Source organism: Sciurus carolinensis, chromosome 17 (genome assembly GCF_902686445.1).
Source record: "Sciurus carolinensis chromosome 17, mSciCar1.2, whole genome shotgun sequence".
Lineage (NCBI taxonomy): Eukaryota > Metazoa > Chordata > Mammalia > Rodentia > Sciuridae > Sciurus > Sciurus carolinensis.
The window spans coordinates 39,660,044-39,684,276 of NC_062229.1; the positions used below are offsets into that span (position 1 = coordinate 39,660,044).

General features: G+C 34.0%; 1 protein-coding gene across 4 annotated transcripts in view; it reads right to left on the reverse strand.

Moving 5' to 3' along the window:
* Positions 1–24,233, reverse strand: part of Zcwpw2 (zinc finger CW-type and PWWP domain containing 2) — a 105,982-nt gene that overhangs the window by 33,650 nt on the left and 48,099 nt on the right. For 2 of the 4 annotated variants that reach the window (XM_047530640.1, XM_047530641.1), the window contains exons 4-5: positions 12,746–12,860; positions 1,985–2,031 (exon numbers count right to left, since the gene is read on the reverse strand). The exons of 1 other annotated variant lie outside the window; for it this stretch is intronic. In XM_047530640.1, coding sequence (XP_047386596.1) covers positions 1,985–2,031; positions 12,746–12,860 — 162 coding nt within the window. The remainder of the gene's footprint in view (positions 1–1,984; positions 2,032–12,745; positions 12,861–24,233) is intronic. One more of the 4 variants, XM_047530643.1, reaches the window with a different exon arrangement.

The window sequence follows — 24,233 nt, forward strand, 5'->3', positions numbered from 1 at the left end:
TGGTTTCCCCCTGAATGTAATTTGGTTCTTTTCTCTCACAGCCTTTAAAATTCTGTCTTTATTTTGTATGTTAGGTATTTTCATTATAATGTGCCTTGGTGTGGGTCTGTTGTAATTTTGTGTATTTGGAGTCCTATAAGCCTCTTGGACTTGATTTTCCATTTCATTCTTCAGATTTGGGAAATTTTCTGATATTATTTCATTGAATAGATTGTTCATTCCTTTGGTTTGTTTCTCTAAGCCTTCCTCAATCCCAATAATTCTCAAATTTGGCCTTTTCATGATATCCCATAGTTCTTGGAGATTCTGTTCATGATTTCTTACCATCTTCTCTGTTTGTTCAACTTTGCTTTCAAGATTAAATATTTTGTCTTCAATATCTGAAGTTCTGTCTTCCAGGTGTTCTATCCTATTGGTTATGCTTTCTGTGGAGTTTTTAATTTGGTTTATTGTTTCCTTCATTTCAAGGATTTCTGTTTGATTTTTTTTTCAGTATCTCTAACTCTTTATTGAAATGATCTTTTGCTTCCCATATTTGCTCTTTTAACTGTTGATTGGTGCGATCATTTAATGCCTGCATTTGCTCTTTCATCTCTTCCTTCAGTGACTGCATTTGCTCTTTCATGTCCTCATTTGCTTCCCTGATTGTTGTAATTATATACATTCTGAACTCCCTTTCTGACATTTCTTCTGCTGTGCTGTCATTGGGTTTTATTGATATAGTATCTAGGTTTGTTTGGGACATTTTCTTCCCTTGTTTTCTCATATTGGTCAGATATCAGTGGGACTCTGAGATATTGCAGATTTCCTCCATTGGCTTATAATGTCCCTGTAGATTTCTAGTATATCACCTCCCCGCCTTCAGTAGCCTGAAGTCTTGGAGGAACTTGATAATGCAGTGCTTCTGAAGAAAGTTGTCCCTAGTCCACTACTGGGTTCAGGGCTTGGAGCTGGCTCTGTGCAGAAAGGCTCTCACTGGGCTGTCTGCTCCAAGAAGCTGGCCATGGAAGGAGCCTGCCTCTGGAGGGAGCAGGGCTGCTTGGAGAAGTCTCTGGCTGCCCTGCCCTGGTCCCAGAGGCTGCCTGTGGGCCGGGGCCCGCCGCTGGGTCTGGGGCTTGGGGTTGGCTCTGTGCAAAGCTCCCACTGGGTGGGCCTGCTCCTAGAAGCTGGTTGTGGATCACACCTGCCACTGGAGAGAGCAGGGCTGTTTGGGGAAGACTCTCATTGCCCTGTCCTGGTCCAAGAAGCTGCCCCCTGTCTGGGCCTGTCACCCACACGGAGCTTCACCCAGTGGGAGAGACTCACCCCGCGGCTCTATGTTGGTCCGAGTCTCTCAATACCTCCCCTTCTTGAATCCTGAGTTCTGGAGTGACGGGAGATGCAGTCACCCTGTAGTTTGCCATCTTGGATCTCCTCAATCATATTTTTGAAAGTGGATTTAAACATTTTTCTAATATTTAGAATAACAAGTTAATTTTTTTAAATTCTTCAAAAATTCTATTAATTTTATAAGTTTTCATTAAAAAGTTTTTATGTTCAGAAAATTTGTTCAAATGCCTAATGTTCCTCTCCATTTAAGTTTAAAGTAAAGTCCATATTAAGCTGTGAACTTTTAATTTCCTATGAGATTGCTTGCATACCTTATAATAACTTGATATGCAAGAAAAAATATTTGAGTATATGGAGTATGTATATGAAATATAATGTAAACAAAAGTTATTGTTTGCTTGTTCACTTATAAGCCTCTAATTTCTAATTATTTAACACAAACATAAGCAATCACAAATATTAATTTAATAGCAGCAATGACAAACATTAATTTAACAGCATCACCCTAAGAAAACAAATATATACTTAATAAACATTTACAAGAAAAAATAGATTATATATCAGTTTTTAAATAATATAATATTATTTAAAAAGTAGTGTTAGTTAAACAGAATTTGAAGCTTATTTATTTTATAATAATAAAACATGACCTTACCCTTTTCTTGGCCACCACCTCAACTTTGGCATCTGCTTTGGATTTATCTGTAAGATAATAAAATGTGGCTGCTTCAAAAACTACCTATGCTACTGTTCTGATAATCACAGTGTTGCATAGAATTTTCTACTTTCTAATACTATAATAACAAAACTTTGTTTTCAGCTGTCCTTTAAATTAAAATGCTAATAAACTCAGCCCCCAGGAACTAAGTAACTCACAAGTAGTAATACCAGCAATTCACATACTTATTTGAAAAACCTCCTCCCTTAAATTTTATTGGCTAATTGGACTTCTTCATGTTAGTATCAAGTACAGCTGATTTCTAAGTTAAGTGTCTGCCTGTGTACTATAGGGGTATAAAGAATCTAGAATTAAATCCTGGTTATCTCCACTTGTAGGTCTACTACAAGCTGGAAATGGGGTGAAAACTTTATACAAATAGTACCTTATTGAATCCACATGATAACTTTATAAGGTATGAAGTCATCCTCACTTTACGAATTCCTCTGAGTTTCACTTGATCAGTTTGATGTTAACCTACATTCAATAGTCTGCCTAAGGTCATGCAGCTGGACCTGACCCATTCTGATTACAAACCCCAAATCATTCCAATATGTCTGCTGCCTTCATTTGGGACCAAACAAGTTCCAACAGTGCCTCAGACAAAAGTCAAAAAGAATTAGGACTACCAATCCTTTTTTTTTTTTTTTTTTTGGTATCCTACTCATTCCTAAAATCAGATTAATTAGTAATCAAATAGATCATGGGCAAATTATTCCAGGATATTACATTTTGGTAAAAATTATTGGCATCAAACATAAAAATCCCGGAAGCTGTTTATCATGTTCATAGTTACAACTTCACATATAAACTATCCTTCTATATACCTAACTTCATGCTTGAGATGATCTTTCTTCCTGAAATACCTGTTCTCCCCACTGATGAAAGTACAAGACCCTCTACCATTACAGATGATTCCTCCAACTAGGAAAAATCTCCACCTCTTTTGCAAATTCATGGTCCTCTTAGGCCATGAAAATTGCTTCCTCATATTACTGTTACTTTTGCATATATCTAAGCATTCTGCAAGACTAGAATATTCCTCAAAGGCAGGGACAAAATTTTATATGCAATGGGTGCTTGATATAATTTATAATAAGTAGACATGCATTTTATCCAAAAATCTTACATTAATCTGAAATACACATTTTACCTGAACAAGTTAATGAAGTTTATTAACATAAACTAAGCATTTACTTAATATAACCTATTATACTAGACTGTTTAAGCATTTACTTAGTATAAGCTATTATACTAGACAGTGCAAGATATAAAAGAGCACATATATTCTCAGACCTTCAGTTTACTGATAAACTAGTGGTATAACTATTACCTTATTGGTATATTGGGAGATTTAAATAATATAATTCATATAAAAAAGCTCCTAAAACAATGTCTGAAAAATAATATACAACCAACAACTGTTTACTTCCATTTTAAGTAAGATATTATGGATATGTAGATGTGTGTATGGGGGTGGTTTTTAACCTTTGAATAGTAGGAAAAGTAGTATATTTCATTGTTGTATCATCTTTTTTAGGTTATTCTACTATCTTTTATTTAATTATCTCAGTCTTTTTAACATAACTGGAAAGGAATAATGAGTGACAATAAAATAGAAAAATATTTTAAGATAAAGGGAAATTAGATAAGCAAAATCCCACAATATATTTTAGATTTACAGAAGGGATCAGTGGAGCCAGGTGAAGTGGTACATGTCTATAATCCTAGTGACTTGTAAGGTTGAGGCAAGAGAATCGCCAAGTTTAAGGCAGCCTCAGAAACTTACCGAGACCCTTTCTCAAAATAAAAAATAAAAAAGACTGTGGATTTAGCTCAGTACTAAAGCATCCTTGGGTTCAATCCCCAGTACCGAAACAAACAAACAAAGAAACCAATGGATTTTACTGTAATTAAAAGATAGAATAAATATTGTTGTGGCTTTTTTAAAAAAGTGTTTTTTCTATTGTTTGAAGATCTCTAGTAAGAATAAAATGATGAAATATCAATCTTGACATAATTAAAACTGAACAAAAACTCAAAAAATAAAATGAGATTCAATCAACTCTGATAGCAGAGTTAATGAAAACATAATAGATATTTGCTATCTTTCTTCTCAAAATATAGTTATTCTTAGGTAAATTTTCCAATACAGAGATGAATTGAGAAGAGAAATATCCAGAATGTTGTTCAAGGAACTTTTTATGCTCAAAAATTGTAGAACTGGGCTGGAGTTGTGACTCAGTGGTAGAATACCTGCTAGCAAATGTGAGGTACTGGGTTCAATCCTCAGCACCACATAAATAAATAAATAAAATAAAGTTATTATGTCTATTTATAACAATTTTTTTTAAAGAACCATCTTCCAATAACAGGACAATGGAACATCAATCACAGTGATTTTCAAATGTCAAAGGGAAATTCTCATATAATACTCTAACCATTATTTTTTTTTTTTTTTTTGGTGCTGGGGATCGAACCCAGGGCCTTGTGCTTACAAGGCAAGCACTCTACCAACTGAGCTATCTCCCCAGCCCCCCTCTAACCATTATTATCATTAGTGATTTCTCTACTAAAAACAGGAGGTTCATGTTCAACTTCAGCAATATTAACCACTTTCTAAGAGCTGAATTTTCCCTAATGAGAAAGGTTTAATTTCCTTTCTTCAGAAATCTCTGTATGTAGGAACCCTCACAATAAAGAGTAAAAAACAGTTAACATGGAACGTAGATTTGGATAATGAAAAGTGCTTTTACTCCCCTCCTGAGCTGTATCCGAGTCGTATCTTTGAAGTACAAAAGTAGAGCAGCAGTTGGTAAATGAAAATGTTCTAAATGAGTAGAGGTAGTTAATGCCCCGGGTCCCAAAACTGATGGTAAAATTCTTTTTAAAAAAATTACAGCCATATTAGAGAAAAATACAAATGGTAACATAATTTAATGGCTTCTCCCTCCCTCCCCCTTCCCCTTCCCCCATATTTTTTTAAAGCGTGTTCATTCATAGCTTCTGAAAAACTATCAGTTTGTGCTTCTTTAAATGTGACAGCTTAGAGTAGACAGTCCAGCTTCTGGTGTGTCATGTGAGGAACTTAGAAGTTGCTACTACATCCCCCATCAAGTTAAACGCTCTACACACCGAAAAATTAACAATTCTTAGATCCCTCAGAGAAGTAAGGTCATGAGGCACACTCGACCTCCAAAATTTGGAAAAATACACAACACAGAGAATCATTACTTACTTGAAATCTCCATGGAAACTGTACAGGGATAGGAAAACTTGAACTTTAATTGACATATTGCTGGAGGCTCAGTATGGACAAACCTGAATGACAAAAACTCCAGGAGATACATCACGTTCTCACTATGAAGCATGGAGAAAATTCTCCCAGGATTTTAGCAGGATGAGGAGGAAATGATGTGCCAGAGCACTGTTCTCAAAAAGTCCTATCCTCAGATGAAACAATTAAACATCATTTTTTTTTTTCACAGCCTAACTTAACCTGAGAGAAGTGAAAATTTAGAAAAAAGAAACAAAGTTCATAGTCCAGAAATGAGACCTAATCATGGGACTGTAGAATGTTTCCCCTGCCCTCATGTCTTAGCATTGTACTACTAAAGGCTTATGCTTGTGGTTCCTAATTATCAGGACTTCATGCTCACCTTTCAATAAAAATTATAAGGCATACTAAAATGAAAAATAAACAATTTGAAAAGATAGAGAAGGATCAGAACTGGATCCAGATTTGGTAGGAATAGTGGGATCATCAGATTGTGAATTTAAATCAATTATGATTAATAATAATATTTTGTTTTTTATTAAAATATTTTTTATTTTTACGGATACATTTTGATTCATTGTACACAAATGGGGTACAACTTTTCATTTCTATTGTACACAATGTATATTCACGCCATTCATGTAATCATACATATATATAGGATAATTCTGTTTCATTCTACTGTTTTTCCATTCCCATCCCCTCCCCACCCCTTTTTCCTCTACACTATCCAAAGTTCCTTCATTCTTCTCTTCCTCCCACCACCCCCCATTGTTATATATTGTCATGCACTTATCAGAGAAAACATTCGGCCTTTGGTTTTTTGAGCTTGATCTATTTCACTTAGCATGATATTTTCCAACTTCATCCATTTACCAACAAATGCCATAATCTTACTATTCCTTATGGCTGAGTAATATTCCATTGTGTATATATACCACAGTTTCTTTATCCATTCGTCAGTTGAAGGGCATATAGGTGGGTTCCACAATCTAGCTATTGTGAATTGAGCTGCTATGAACATTGATGTGGCTGCATCACTGTAGTATGCTGATTTTAAGTCCTTTGGGTATAAACCGAGGAGTGGGATAGCTGGGTCAGATGGTGGGTCCAATCCTAGCTTTCTGAGGAATCTCCATACTGCTTTCCAGAGTGGCTGTACCAATTTGCAACTCCACCAGAAATGAATATTAATATTTTAAAAGCAGACAATAAGGAAGAACTGATGGGTAAGCAAAAGAGATGATAATTCTAAGAAAAAATAAAAAAGAAATACTGGAGGATCAAAAGAAATGGAAGAATGCTTCTGAGCTAATGAGCTTCTGGGCTAATGAGCAAACTGGACAAAGCTGAGGAAAGAACTTCTGAACTTGAGAATATACTAATAGAAACTACCAAAACTTAAAATCAAAAATAAAAAGGCAAAAAAAAAAAAATCAAAAAAATGTAAGACAACTACATCACTTCAGATAACATAAACATTAAAAGGATAATAAAGAAATGTTATCAACACAGACCCTATATCCACAAATTTGATAACATATGAGAAATATGTGCTCTGCCAAACTCTGACAAGAAAAATAAGCAAATTTGAATAGGTCCACATATATTAAAGAAACTGAATAAATATAATAACCTACAAATTAAAAGCACAAAGCTCAGATGGTTTCACTGGTAATTTTACAAAAAAAAACATTTGAGAAAGAAATTCTACCAATTATGTATACAAACTCAGGAGACAGAATAGAGAAAACACTTCTTACTTCATTAACTGAGGGAAGTTCTTCACTAATATTAAAAACAGATACAGGCCCTGCAAGAATAGAAGCCTACAGACCAATATCGCTTATGAACATAGATACAAAAATACTTAATGAAACAAAATATTATTAAATCAAATTCAACAATGTAAAAAAATTAGACATCATGATCAAGTAAGACTTATCCCAAGGATGGAAGGTAGTTTAACATTTGAAATTAAATGACTACAATCCAACACAAAGAAAAACAATCACATGATCATATCAATAGATGGGGGAAAGCAACTGACAAAAATCTAACACCCATTCAGTATAAAAATCTTAGCAAACTAAGAGAGGTTCTTACTCAACTTGATCAAGAATGTATTTTAAAAATATCTAAGGCTAGCTGCATGCAATGGTGCAAGATTGTAATCCCTGAGGCTTGGGAGGCTGAGGCAGGAGGATTGCAAGTTCAAAGTCAGCCTTAGCAATGGTGAGGCGCTAAGCAACTCAGTCAGACTCTGTCTCTAAATAAAATACAAAATAGGGCTGGGGATGTGGCTCAGTGGTCAAATGACCCTGAGTTCAATCCCAGTACCCCCCCCAAAAAAATCTAAGGCTAATATCACATTTAATAATTATAAACTAGAAGACTTCTTGTGAACTATGTACAAGATCTAAAGGAAAACTACAACACTCTGAAGAAATAATAGAGTCTGGGGATGTAGTAGAGAATTGCTTGGCATGCAAAAAGTACTGGATTTGATCCCCACTGCCACAAAATCAAAATCATCATCATCATTGTCATTATCATCAAGGAAAACATCATATGTTCATGATTAGGAAAACAACATTGTGATGATGTTAACTGTTCCTAACTTGATTTATGGACTTGATAACAATCCCAAACAAAGTGGCAGCAAGTTATTTTGTGAATATCAACTAAATGATTTTAAGGTTAAATAGAGAGGAAAAAGATCGAAAACAACCACCTCAATGTTGAAGATGAAAAAAGATGGAAAACTGGTATTACCCAACTTCAAGACTTACTATAATGCAAGCTAAAGGCATCAAAATAGTTTGGTACTAATAAAAGAATAGACAAATGGAACAGAATAGAGTCCAGAAATAGACCCACATAAAGATAGCAAACATTTGACAAAGGAGTAAAGGAAATACAATATAGAAAAAAGAGTCTTTTCAAGAAATAGTACCAGAATAACTGGGCATTTACATGCAAAAAATATGAATATAAACATGGATCCAACACCCTTCACAAAAATTAATCCCAAATGGGTTCTGAGCTTTAATGTAAAATGCAAAACTATAAAATTCCCTGTAGATAACTGATAGATTTTGGATCTTGAATGTTCCCCAAAGGCCCATGTATTGAAGGGTGGTGCTTTGGGGAGACTGTGGAACCTTTAGGAGGTGTGGCCTTGCGGGAGATCTTTACATCACTGGACATGCCCTCAAAAGAGATTGTGGGACCTTGACCACTTCATTTTTTAATTTCTTTTGCTTTATGGCCATAAGGCAAGTAGTTTACTCCATAACACATGCCCTGTCATTGCCCCTTTGAGTGTTAATGATGTGTCAATGTGGGTTCACCAATTTTAACAAATAAACTGTGTGTTGTAAGATCTTGAGTAGAAGAGGCTAGGCTATGTGTGGTAGCTTCAGAAAATATATGAGAGCTATATGTACCTTCTACTCACTTTTCTATACACCCAAACAATTTTTTAAAGTGCATGATGCTAGAGAAAAAAAGCTAGAGATAAGCACATCCACTCAAAAAGGTATTCCATGAAAGGCCTAAAAGCAATGGGTCCATTTGATATCTACTGGAACCTCTAAAACTGTGAGCCAAAATAAAACATATCTTTTTTAAGTTAACTATTTCAGGTATTTTGTTATAGTGACAGAAAGCTGAAATACAATAACAAGAAGAACTAGATGACCTTGGACATGGCAATGACATTTTAAATACAATACCAAAGGCATGGTCCATGAAAGAAATGATAAGCTTGGCTTCATTAAAATTAAAAACATCAGCTCTGGAAAATATCCTGTCAAGATAATGAAAAGACCTAAAGAATGGGAGAAAATGTTTGCAAAACGTATAACTGATAAAGGACTAGTATTCAAAATATGCTAAGAACTATTTATTTATTTATTTATTTTGGTACCAAGGGCATTTTATTTTTTATTTTGAGATAGGGTTTTATTAAGTTGCTTAAGGTCTCCCTACATTGCTGAGGCTGGCCTTAAGCTTTAGCTATTACTGCTTTAGCTCTTCTAGACACTGAGACTACAGGTTTGTACCACCATCTCCAGCTGAAAGTACTCTTGAAACTCTAAGAAAATGAACAACCTATTTAAAAATGTGCAAAAGATCTGAATATATTTCTCATCAAAGAAAATATAAAGATGGCAAATAAGCAAATGAAGGGATATTCAAAACCATATATAATTAGGGAATTGTAAATTAAATAGTAAGAAGATATTATATACCTATAAGAATGGCTAAAACCCCCAAAAAAACTGACAACACCAAATGCTGGTGAAGATGTGAAGCAATAAGAACTCTCATTCATTGCAGATGGAAATGCAATGCAGTTTGACAGTTTCTTATAAAACTAAGCATATTATCATCATATGATCAGTAATCATGCTAATTGGCATTTACCAAAAGGGGTTGAAAACTTTATGCTGACACAAAAACTTGTGCTTTAATTTTTACAGTATATTTACTCATAACTGACAAAATTTGGAAGCAATCAAGATGTTCCTAAGTGGATGAACGATAAGCTGTGGTACATATAAGCAATGTAATATTATTGAGTACTGAAATTAAGTGAGCTACAAAACCATGTAAAGACATGGAGGAAACATAAATGCATATTACTACGTGAAAGAAGCCATATGAAAAGGCTACATACTTAAGTCCAACTATATGGAACTTTTGGAAAAGGCAAAACTATGGAGATAGTAACACTTTTAGAGGTTCCAGTAGATATCAGTGATTGTTGGGAGTTAGTGGGAGGGGAAGATGAATAGGTGGAGCATAGGAGATATTTAAGGCAGTGAAATTATTTTGTGTGATACTACAATGTTGAATACATGTCATTGTATATTTGTCAAAACCCACAGAATAATACCAGGAATAACCCTTAATGTAAACTATGGACTTTGGAGGATAATGATGAAACAACTGAATCATGTAGTGTGGAATGTTGACAGTGGGGGAGGCTGCATAAATGTATGGGAACTCTGTATTTTCCAGTCATTCAAAACTGCTCTAAAAACTAAAGCCTATATTAAAAAATGGATAATCCTGAGGGGGAAATTTTAGAGAAAGGCACATCTACTCTAAAATGCAGAGCATGAGGCATGGGGTGAGGCTAAAGGTAGAGCACTTGCCTGGCATGCATGAGGTTCCAGGTTTAATCCCTACATGTGCCCAACACATAAAATGTAGTCCACATACAAAAATATTAATCTTGAGGCTGGGGTTGTAGCTCAGTGGTAGAGCACTTGCCTAGCATATATGAGGCACTGGGTTTGATCCTCAGCACCAAATAAAATAAATAAATAAAGGTATTGTGTCCATTTACAACTAAAAATATTTTTTAAAAAAATATTAATCTTACGAATAACACAAAATTCTGAAACTGAGTTATAAAGAAATCACATTGATTATATCCTATTTATTTTTAAAAATAAATAAGTAAGCTTTCAAGCCCCACTAGAATTACCAAGTTGGAGTAATAGTTAATTCAACAAAAACAGAGCAACTAAATCAGGTAGACAGAACTTTGAAATTCATTATAATCTGATTGAATCTTATTTACATCATTTAATAATCCTGCATATTTCAATGAAAGAATTGCATCACACATGAGAGTGTGCCAATTTTTGCAGAATAGAAAGAATATGAGCTAAATATTAGAATTATTTCTATGTTGGAATAAGCAATTGTTAGGTGAAGAAATTCTCAAATTTGTTGGAATGAAATAAATGAGTTGTCTCTAAGGTACTCATCTTTTGTGAAATATCTGATTAATGGCTAATTAGCTCTCAAAACTACTTTTGATCTGATTAATGGCTAATTATCTCTCAAAACTACTTTTGAACACAATAAGAAATCAAATACTATACCAGAATCCACACTGGATGCTAAGAAGACCAAAGGATTAAATTGACTATTTTGGAAATAGTGAACCTAAGTGAGTAAGTATGCTATAGTAAACATGGAACTCCTAAATATCAGTTCATGTTCCCCCACTGAAGGCACTTTGAGGACAAAATGGTAGTATTTCAGCTCATGGCTCTCAAGAATCAAACTGAATTTTATAAATTCTGCATGCAGAAATCATCAGATTTTCATCAAGAAAATGAGCTACTACTGAAAAATCAAACAAAATAACCCCTCCCCAAGGTCTCTGAATAGGAAATGCCAAAGGACATAAGGCAGAAGTAGCCTGGCACACACAATGGCCAAGACATAGTTCCATAACTTATTGGGAGAGCAAGTCTATTGTGAGTGGGAAATAGATGTAATATAACTTTAAAAGTAAATGACTATATTACTTAAAAGTATTAATGGTTAAAAATATTTCAAGACCTATTGTAGTTAAACAAGAGAACAGTATATAGTCTGTGCAAGACATAAAATTGTATTTGTGACAATAGAGTGAGTTCAACCTTTATTGCTAATAAACAGAGACATTATATTTTCAACACAAGGAATAAAATTGCATTTGTGGCAATAAATGTCTCTTCTCCTGGCCTCAGAATAAACCAGAGTGGTATGCTTGTCATTCTTTTTAAACCTACTTATTTTCCTTAAAACCTAAACTTAGGTGGTTGGGTTAATATTTAAACTTTTTCTCAAGTAAAATATTTTCACATATAGGTTAACTGAAAATACAAATGAGACTTTTCCAAAGGAGAAAATAATCACTGTTTCTTTGAAATTTAATCATTACCGAAGGCCAGATCCTCCCATAGAGCAATCTGTTTTAGAACTTAAGGTAATAGAGAAGGGACCTTGTTAAACATAAAATTATGATCACTAAGTTAAAAAATTACAACATAAATTTATTGAAAATTATCATTTTATGTGACAATCATAATCTTTTAGATTTAACGTGTGTCATACACTATTATAATCTTTCAAATGAAACAGGTTAAGAAGCAAACCATAACATTTATGATTCAAGAGAATTCTCTTTGAAATAGATTTTTACTTAATTATAAAAGTTTATCTTTTATTCCTGCTTTGAATTTACTTAAAAGTGAAACATTTTGAGAATACTGTGTTATGAAAAAATATAGGATATCCAAGTGAAATTATCACATCAGGAATATGTTTTAAAGTTGTGATTCTAATTTTGAATTCTTTATGTTGGTTTTGAAACACACAAGAGGAACTGCACAGATAAAGAGAACCAGAAGCATTAATTACAATCCCTGTATTTAACAGAGTGTATTGAAAATAGTTTCCAAGGACAAAATACACGCTATTAATTAATGCAAAAATTATTTTCCAATAGACACAGACATAGTATCTCCCTATAAAGACACACAGATTTTAAAATGTGCAAACATATTTTAGAAAACATACATCTGGATAAATCCTTCTTTGAGGTGGTAAAAAACAAAAAACTCAAATACCCTGTTTTGATAGGCAGCACATTTCCAGTCTTTGCTCATGAGAATATCCGTAGAATAGATATGCTTCTTGAAGTGCACTTTTATACCACTTCTTTTTATTTGTACATTTTCCTGGCTAAATAAATAAAAAAAAGATATATTTTTAAATATGTAATTTTATTTTAAAATCCATACTTACCTATTGAGCTGGAACTAAGTCTACTTTGAGCATTGTATATTACTTTCATAAATGATCATTGCTTTATTAATTAACAGTTCAGCACAGTTGTAGGAATTTTGCAAGTTAATAGTCAAAAGGGTCAGATGCTTGGTTCACTGACTTACATTATGATTCATCTTACACATAGAAAGTTTCTTGAACTTTTTGCGACTGGTTATCTGGTGAATATTAATATGTACACCATAGGCTTCCATGAGCTTTGAGTAATAGGTGATAATTTTTTAGGAGAGTAAGAACTGAAAAAAATACAATGTAGATATAGCATATTCTAAAGGTTTAGTTTTATAGAAAATGAAGAATCCATGGGTTAAAACTATAAATATTATCTATAAATATTATAAATATTATCTAGTCAAATAGTTTTTCCAAATTTCAAAAAATTTGCCAGTAAAGTTTCCATGTTTAAAAAAATTTTGTTGTTGTTGTAGATGGACACAATACTTTTATTTTGTTTATTATTTATATGCAGTGCTGAGAATCAAACCCAGCACCTTGCAAGTGCTCTAACACTGAACCATAACCCTAGTCCCTCGTTTCCATGATTTTTATGTTACAATTTATAAAATGGATGCCACCATTTTTTTTGAAAATTTTACCATCATAAAAACGTGGATATTCATTCTATTCATCCAAATTTGCCACCTATGTATAAAGATCATACCTTAATCTCAGATACATAATTCACCCTTTACATAGAAATTTAAATTTATATAATATATACACTCAATTCATAGAACAAAACTCTATGTATAAAGCTCTTCTCAAATGCTACCAATATTCATGGAATCCCCAAAGTCAACTATCTATTCCTATTACAGTTATTGTTTCATTTAATGATGTTTTACATTCTGACTCGTATTATAGCTATTTATGCTCATGATTGTCACCATCATACAATGAACAACCCATAAAGATAAAGGCAATAAAGAACAGTTCATCTCTGTAACTTCTACAGTACTCATTTGCTTAACATCTCATTGTATACTATGGAAGCATTCAGAAAGTGATTGCTACTTTTGTTTTGGATATTGATTAATTGTATATAAAAGCAGTGAAACAATATAATCAAACAAAAGCATACCTTTGTACACAGGATCTACACATTTTGTTCATTAAGGTATTTCTTAGTAAAAAGATGAAAATATAGGCAGATTCAGTTTGTTGAAACTGGGAATTTTAAATTACTTTTAAAATATCTAAGCTAGGTTTTGCATATTTGAGGTATTTCTGCAAGTCCAATGTTTTCATGATGATAAATAAGAAATTATAGTAAAAAAATCACCTAAAAGCTTATATGGCACTAACAGTTGCTATTAGCTGGGTGTGGTGGTGCACACCTGTAATCCCAGACTTCAGAGGCTGAGGTAGGAGGACTGCAAGTTTAAGGCCAGACTGGGCAATTTAGGGACATCTTCAACAACTCAGTGAGACTCTGTCTGAAAAACAAACAAACAAACAAACAAAAACCCAAAAAACAAGAAAGAAAAAAAAAAGACTGGGGATGTAGATCAGTGGGGTCAGGCTCCTTGGTACAGTAGAGAGAGAGAGAGAGAGACAGAGAGAGAGAGAGAGAGAGAGGAAGGAGAGAGAGAGAAATAGTTGCTATGCCTATTGGTATAGTGTAAAAATAGTCTTTTTTTTCCCCTAAGAAAAAAATCAATGTGATATAGCTAAAATAAATTTGAGTGAGTTAAGGGAACTGAAAGCTTTGTTTAAAACTTCTCTGGGAATCTTTAAGAACTTATTGGTAGGTACATGCCACCTAGTGGTAATACAAATGAACACTTTCAAGGAACTTAAAAAGCTAAAGCTCTATTTGATAGAAGAATTTTGAATTCCAGAATTAGGGTCAACTGTGCATTTTATTTTTAAACTAGTTTTTTTTTTTAATTCAAGAAGTCACAGGTGCAAATTCTAACAGTATGGAATGTGTCTGCCTCCCCATTCCAGATACTTTTTATCACAAAGGCAAATGTAAAATTAACAGTTTCCTTTATATTCTTCCAGAGATACTTCATTTACAATCATTTAAATAAGTTATATGAACATATATTTTAGAAGTTCAGGAATATTTACATTTTTTCAATTTTCTTACAGATTGTTTATTGGTTCAATATACTTCACATACTCATGATCTATCATTGAAGAAAATGCATAAAACTTACATTCTAGCCTACACAAACAACCTACCACAAACATGACAAATAAATAAAGGCTGTGTCATAAGAGGTGTTAAATACTACGTAATAAAGACAAAACAAAATAAGAGTGATCACAAATGTTCAGGAGTCACTGAAAAGGTGATATTTGATTGGAGACTGGGGAGTTAGCTATTTAGCTATCCAAGGAAAGAGTTTTCAGTTAGAAAAAAAAAATCCCCTAACATTAATGCACGTGAATCCAGGGTGCAGCCACTCTGGAAAGCAGTGTGGAGATTCCTCAGAAAGTTTGGAATGGAAACACCATTTGACCCAGCTATCCCACTCCTTGGCCTATACCCAAAGGACTTAAAATCAGCATACTACAGGGATATAGCCACATCAATGTTCATTGCTGCTCAATTCACCATAGCCAGATTGTGGAACCAACCTAGATGCCCTTCAGTTGATGAATGGATAAAGAAACTGTGGTATATATATACAATGGAATATTACTCCGCAATGAAGAATGATAAAATTATGGCATTTGTAGGCAAATGGACGAAATTGGAGAATATCATGCTAAGTGAGATAAGCCAATGTCAAAAAACTAAAGGACGAATGATCTCGCTGATAAGCGGATGAGGACATATAATGGGGGGTGGGAGGGGTTAGCATTAGGTTTAGGTTAGGTTTAGGGTTAGGGATAAGGAGAGCGGTAAGAATGAAGGAAAGAAGGACTGTATAGAGGGAAAAGAGGGGTGGGAGGGGTGGGGGGGAAGGAAAAAAAATAAACATCATTGCCCTATGTAAACGTATGATTACACAAATGGTATGCCTTGACTCTATGTACAAATAGAGAAACAACATGTATCCCATTTGTATACAATAAAAAAATATATATCCTTATGTAAATTGCCAGGCAAGTTTTGGCACCTCCTTTGTAAGTCCTGCATCTACACTTTGAGCTTCACTTTGCAATACAGAAATAATTATTTTTGTCCTCAGCTTGGGGTTCTAAACATTAGGTCTTTCACTAAAACCAGGGTACATATAGTAATTTCAGAACTTTTAAATTAGTTGATCTTCCACCCCAAAATAGAACACAAAGAGTTTTAAAATACACTGTTTAAAGAATGAAATTTTGAAGACAACTCTTCAGGAAACTTTAAAGGAACTAGAAGCTTATAAAGTCAAGGATTAAGACCAGTGACTTCAGATGAGACCACAGGAAGGAGTGGGCACGCAGAGCTTCAAATTCCAGTTATTTCTGTGAACCTGAGGATATCACATGCTTTATTACGTCTATATTACTTTGGCAATTTGAGTTGTCTCAATCAGTTCTATTAAACTTAGGGTGGGGGGGAGTAATAATCACAGGAATAAAGACAATTAGTCTAAAAATTGATATAAATTTATGAGCATAAATAAGATTATTCTTGACAGATGAAAATAAGCCTGAAAATGTTTGGAATAAGGATGAGGTTTGAGACTAAACAGATGGCTAGACAGGGAAAGATAACACCCTACATCTGAGAAAATTCCTAGCTGTGTCCAGAATTGAAAAGTTTGTAAACCACTGTCCAGTGTGATCTTATGTCAATCAGGTGTTATTGTACAACTGAAGTCTTTAATATCACTTTTCCATTTCCCAGGGTTTGAAGTTGAATGTCCCTTCTCAGTAACTTTTAACTCACTGAATAAAGTTTGTGCTACTGCACAATAATATGAAGGTGTAAATTCAAGAAAAAGATTATATATGTGTTTGTTCACCCCGTAAGTCCAGTGGAGAGAATTTTTCAATCTGCCAGAAATTTGTGTGCCTGTTGCTTTGCATTTCAAGACTTTTTCTCCACATAAGAATTAATAATTAGTTAATAAAGACAAAATAAACTGAGGTTGTAGCAAGACAAATCTATTCTTCAAACATGAATGCTTAAACAATGTCATTTTACCTTATGTTTTGCTAAATCAAACTGAAGGTGACAAACTTCATTCACCAAAGACTCAAAAAAATTAGAATATATAGTGCTTGAAAGGTGAAAGCAGATGATTACTCTTCAACACATAATGGTTACATGAATAGGTAGCCCAACAGCTTCTTTGCCACACCATCAAAAACTAATCTTTTCATATGCTAAGAACCTTAATGGCATGAGTTCAACCTCCCAAATTACAGTGCTACTATTCTCCAGGCACTGCCACTTGCCTGTGGAACCAACAAAACATATTTTTGTCCTCCAAGTCTAAAAAAATATATTCTAAGCTTGCTGCTCCTGCGTCTCCCTCTCAAAGACACCAGAGTCTCTCTTCTCAGTCTACTCGGCCAACCCTCAAGGAACTCAGATCAGGAAAACAGGTAAGCCCTACTTTTGATCTCATAACAGAAAATGTGCCTGTATTGGAAAACAAAAGGCCTGATTACTGACAGAGGAAAATACAAACAAAATGAGATTATTTTCAACCAAGCACTAGTGTTTTGTTAATTCCAGGGAAGACTGTCCTACCTGTGGGCTTTGAATATTAGTAGAGATAGGGAGTAAAAGTCTTTCCTTTCCACCCATTGGTTCCCTATACCTTTACCCTGTCTATTTTTCTCCCCTAATTTTTTTCTAAAACATTCATGAACAACTAACAAACTATGTCTTTTTCTTATTTATGTGTTTACTACATGTCTTATTCTGCTATTTTAATTCTCAAGAGGTCACTTAATTTTGTCTGTTTTTTTTTTATGTATACACCCATTTTATTCAAATAAATTCGGGGCAGAATAAGAATTGAATACTTTCATCTAAGTATTAAAGAAAGTTTCATTATATAATCATCATCAATTGTTGGATAATAAAAATCTCACACTAATTACAATAAGATCAGCAACAGATTCCAATCTCCTGACACGGATATACTGTCCATGACTCTAAACTAATGGAGCTGTGGCTCAGACTGAGATGCTATGTGCACATCCCAGCTCTGGCTTACTTGTCTGGACGACCTAGGAAAAGTGGAGCCTCTCTGACCTTCTGTTTCTTCATCTACAGAATGATCATGACATAGTAACTATACCCACTTATGAGGAGCATCATAAGCCTTAACAGAGGTATTTTAGGAAAAATGTATATACATGGATTAGCACAGTAAAGATCAGTTCTCTTTTCTAGCTTGTCCTCTGTCCCATATATATCTGCTTACCAAAGAAGAACGAGACACCTAACTGTCCATTTTTTTTTAAAAGCTGGTATTCAAATTTTTACTCAATAAATGTTGTAGGCTTATTGGGTGTCAAACAGCATTCTTTTTTTTTTTTTAAACAAATGGGATACATGTTGTTTCTCTATTTGTACATGGAGTCAAGGCATACCATTTGTGTAATCATAAATTTACATAGGGTAATGTTGATTCATGGTAATTTTTTTCCCTTCCCCCCCACCCCTCCCACCCCTCTTTTCCCTCTATACAGTTCTTCCTTCCTCCATTTTTACCACCCTCCTTAACCCTAACCCTAAACCTAACCCTAACCCTAATGCTAACCCCTCCCACCCCCCATTATATGTCCTCATCCCGCTTATCAGCGAGATCATTTGTCCTTTAGTTTTTTGAGATTGGCTTATCTCACTTAGCATGATATTCTCCAATTTCATCCACTTGCCTGCAAATGCCATAATTTTATCATTCTTTGTGGCTAATATTCCATTGTATATATATGCCACAGTTTCTTTATCCATTCAACAATTGAAGGACATCTAGGTTGGTTCCACAATCTGACTATGGTGAATTGAGCAGCAATGAACATTGATATGGCTGTATCTCTGTAGTATGCTCATTTTTAAGTCCTTTGGGTATAGGCCAAGGAGTGGGATAGCTGGGTCAAATGGTGGGTCCATTCCAAGCTTTCTGAGGAATCTCCATACTGCTTTCCAGAGTGGCTGCACTAATTTGCAACCCCACCAGCAACGTATGAATGTACCTTTTTCCCCACATCCTCACCAACACCTATTGTTGCTTGTGTTCTTGATAATCGGCATTCTAATTGGGATGAGAAGGAATCTTAGGGTAGTTTTGATTTGCATTTCTCTTATTACTAGAGATGTTGAACATTTTTTCATATATCTGTTGATTGCTTGTACATCTTCTTCTGTGAAGTGTCTGTTCATTTCCTTAGCCCATTTGTTGATTGGATTATTTATATTCTTGGCGTAGAGTTTTTTGAGTTCTTTATAGATTCTGGAAATTAGCACTCTATCTGTAGTATGAGTGGCAAAGATATTCTCCCACTCTGTAGGCTCTCTCTTCACATTACTGATAGTTTCCTTTGCCGAGAGAAAACTTTTTAGTTTGAATCTATCCCAGTTGCTGATTCTTATTTTATTTCTTGTGCTATGGGAGTCTTGTTAAGGAAGTCTGATCCTAGGCCAACAAGTTGAAGATTTGGACCTACTTTTTCTTCTATAACATGCAGGGCCTCTGGTCTGATTCCGAGGTCCTTGATCCATTTTGAGTTGAGTTTTGTGCAGGGTGGGAGATAGGGGTTTAATTTCATTCTGTTGCATATGGATTTCCAGTTTTCCCAGCACCATTTGTTGAAGAGGTTATCTTTTCTCCATTACATATTTTTGGCCCCTTTGTCAAGTATGAGAAAATTGTATTTATTTGGGTTTGTGTCCATGTCCTCTATTCTGTACCATCGATCTACCTGTCTATTTTGGTACCAATACCATGACGTTTTTGTTACTATTGCTTTGTAATAGAGTTGAAGATCTGGGATTGCGATACCCCCTGCTTCGCTCTTTCTACTGAGGATTGCTTTAGCTATTCTGGGTTTCTTATTCTTCCAGATGATGTCTGTTTTGTTCACTTCTGAGCTCAGTAAATACTGAGTACTATAAATAAACATAGTTTGATCAAGGTGGCATGAGTAAAACCAAGACAGGAAACTAAGTATGAAAATAAAAGGCTGGTACAGTTTTTAAAAAATTTTTTTGGATGTTGATAGGCCTTTATTTTATTCCCTTATTTATATGTGGTGCTGAGAATCGAACCCAGTTCCTCACACATGCTAGGCAAGAGCTCTACCACTGAGCCAAAACTCCAGCCCAAGGCTGGTACATTTTAATCCCTAAAAAAGTGAAGGAAAATTTTACACAGATGATGACTATCTAGTATAATGATAACATTACTTGTAATATAGACTTTTTTTGGTATAGAATTAAGATCTGCCAAGTATTTCATGGATCACTAAATTAGCTTATGATCTATGACACTAGCAGCATTTCCTTCTTGAAAAATAAGTATGTCTAATTTTAAGTGCTAATGTAATATAAAATATAGTTCCTAATTTTAAAACTATATTAACTTAAATGCTTCTTAATATGATTGATTTGGGGGATGGTAGAACTTCACTAGAATTCATCAGATAAAATGATAATATCTTAAATTTCAAATTATCAATTCAAATTTTGATTATATCAATATCAAAGTTAACTGCAAACATAGGTACTTATAATTTAGAAATTTATCTTTTAGATGCACTGTTGAACATATATTAAAAATTGAGAAAACTGAAATAAGTACTTAGAATCTGCTTTATTGAGATTCATAAATTCATTGAAATGACTTCAAATATTGGCCATTATTTGTTTTATGTAATATGCCTTTAAAAAGGTATAATATGTCTTTAAAATATAAGTCTTAGATTTAATAATCTAAAGAAACACGAAATTATTATTTTGGAATGCATCTCTAATAAATATTTGAGGACCAATACTATCACCAATTATAAAGTGCTCTACCTGGATATTAAAGTCAATTGCTGCTATTTATACATTCAAAGTTGCTGTGTTGCTCACCAAATATAACCATGTATTGCACTGATGCATCATTCTATTTTACTACTGTGCCAAAGCTATTACTTTTTTCCTGTTTTGGGCAGATAATTTTTACTTAAAGCAATTCAGTAGAAAGTTAATCACGATATCTTGTCTTCCTTAAATTGGATTTCTGCAACAGCAACCAGTAATCTGGACAGTAAGAACATTCTTGTTCCTTTGATGCATACTGGAAGATAGTCACTTCATGCCCATGTGCACCACAGAAGTTATAGCTTTGTCTTCCTACCTTCCTATTAATCCCTGCCTTCCTTAAACCATCATCTTTAATATAGGTTTTTATAATCAACTCTGTGTTATTTAGAAAGCTTCAAATATTGAACACTTGAAGTAAATATTGTCCTTAAAATCTAATTTAATTGTTGCCTACTCTAGACATAAATAGGAATTTTGCTTACTTTAATTCTGCAGGATTTTAAGATCAAAACACCTCGTGTTACCCACTCTCCATACCACTGGAAAATGGGAACCAGTAAATTTGATTAAAAAAAAAAAAAGCCTAGCTCCATTTAGTGTGACCTTTTACATCAGATTGAGAAAATACCAAGAATGCAATGAACACTAGAGGAGAAATTAGGCAAATAAAAAAAAAAAAGGAAATTTGAAAGTCAAATCTTCACAATGTGGTTCTGTGACTTGGCTTGAAATACTAGAAATTACAGAAATAGGAGACCTAGTTCCTTACTGGGTATTCCCTAAAATGTCAGGGGTGTGTGATGGAGAAGTAGGAAAAATAACAGTTTAAGATAAAATGATCCTAACAGACAAATCAGGAAAAAAAAAAAAAAACCCCACAGGGTTTTAGATAAGCTTTTAAAAGCATCTACAAGTATTGTGAATATTTTAAGATCTTTTTCTGTAAAGATAGACAATGCTATACATTATAATTTTTTTTTAACAAACCCCATTTGACACCTTAGACTATTCCATTACCGGAGTGACATCCTCTAAAATATAATCTTTTATACCTTTATTTTATTTACTTTTATGTGGTGCTGAGGATTGAACCCAGTGCCTTATATGCTAGGCAAACGCTGTACCACTGTGCTACAACCCTAGCACCTAGAAAATAATTTTTATACCCACCAATGTACCAGTCATTTAGCGCAGTGGATCTGAAATCATATTTTGAGAGGAGAGAAAAACTGAGATGGCTGCAACTGTCAGCTAGGAGAAAGTCAGGCACCATCAAAGGAAGAAACATGTTTCAAAAGATAAGGAAGTCTAATGTTACCATTTTGTCCAAGACTTAGCCTGGTTTCTTTAGCACCATATACTCAAAAACACATTCATACATTCCACAAAATAAACACAATACACTTAGTACACATTTATAAATATGTTCTTTAGTTGGTTCCAGGAAATACATAGAAAACAGGTATTTAAGGGAAGATTACCTGCTATGCAATGGTTCTTGAGATTCACCAAGAGGATTATAGCCAACCTGGCTGGAAATTTAGATTCTCAAAATACTTGCTCATACATAGGTTCAGAAAAATATGCTTTTGGGGGACTTTCCAGCAGAGTGTGATGAATAACAAGCTTGGGAACCAATAACAGTAAGGCAAAAAACAACAAACTACCATCAGGATCCCAACATTGTATTAATACTAACCATTTACTGCCAATGTTACAAGGGAATGAATCCTAAATTTAATGACAGCATGGAGAACCCTCAAAACCATGACAAGAAATCAATGTGCTCAATGTGAAGGAAAGAATTTTCACATCTTTGTCTGATTTTTAAAAACCTTGATTAAAGCCTGATAATTAATCACGTCAGTTGAACTAAAAATAGTAGAACAGTAAGAAGCCCTTTGTGCAATTTATAGATAATATCGTATTACAAATTTGGTATGTTTATTAAGAATACAAGCAGATGGCCCAATGTAAATTTCAAGCAGACTGACACATAATATGGAAACATGGAGTCTGTAGTCATAATACCTAGTTTTGAGTCCCAGTTCTGCAGCTGTGTGGTCTCAGGCAAGTTACTAAACTTGAACCTCCTACTGTCTGACCAATGAATGAAGATCACACAAGATTTGGTTTGTATAGTTTAAGAAAATGAGACAAGAGTTCTGTTAACAATAGGAAGGAGTTGACTAAATATGTATTTCATTTTTATAGGAGTTCTATTATTTAGAAAGACTACTAACTGGCTCACCTATAATCCCAGCCAATGGGGTGGCTGAGGCAGGAGGATTACAAGTTCAGAGCCAGCCTCAGCAACTTAGTGAGATCCTAAACAACTTAGTGAGTCCCTGTATCAAAATAAAAAATAAAGAGGGCTGGGGATATAGCTCAGTGGCTAAGCACACTTGGGTTCAATTCCTGGTACCAATTTTTTTTAAAGAGACTATTATTATTTTTAACTTACTAATTTAACTAGTGCTTATACAGCATTGAGAAACATAATTCTAAACACTTATAATTCATTTTATAAAGGACTAAGTCATTTTAACTTCCTAACATGCTTGTGAGGTAGGTACTGTTATATTTTCATTATAGAAAGGACAGTTGAGGAACTGAGCTTATAAATTTCCCAAATCTGCATAGCTAGTAAGAGAGAACTGGAATTTATACACAGGCAACCTAGTTCCAGAGTTTGTATGCCATACAAAATGATACCATTTCACTACAAGATAATTTTATTGCACAAATCTCAAAGACGGTGTTATGAAGAGCTCCTAACCCATATCATAAAAAAAAAAAAAAATGGAGTTGAAAATGAGAGGAAACTCTCATGTGGTACTTTCTATGTCAGGCCACTTTTACATTGCTTAGGATTTTTTTTTTAGGATTATTAATCAGTACTTAAAAACTTAAAATCACCACTGCATTCTACATTTAAATATGGCTAAAATGATACATTTTATGTTGTATATATTTTCACATAATTTTAAAAAGTCAACTTTATTGTGTACATTTTAAAGTATTTTATATATACTGGTTTCAAGATGTACAATTTTCATTTTATGAAATGGAATATATCATTAAGTGTAGCAAGCAGTGTAAACACTGCTATGCAAAATGATGGTGAAGTATTAGAAACATATTGATGAATAAAGCACAGGAAGCAAATGAGCATTGAGTCAATACATAATTTTTAAGGCCAGTGCTTGTCTAAAGTGCTGTTATCTCACACTGCAATAGCCAGGCTGACTGCTTCAGTAGGGATGTTAAACAACTAGGAGAAATGTATAGGTTTAAATCTTCATGAAAATAAGCATGTGCTTAATATTCCC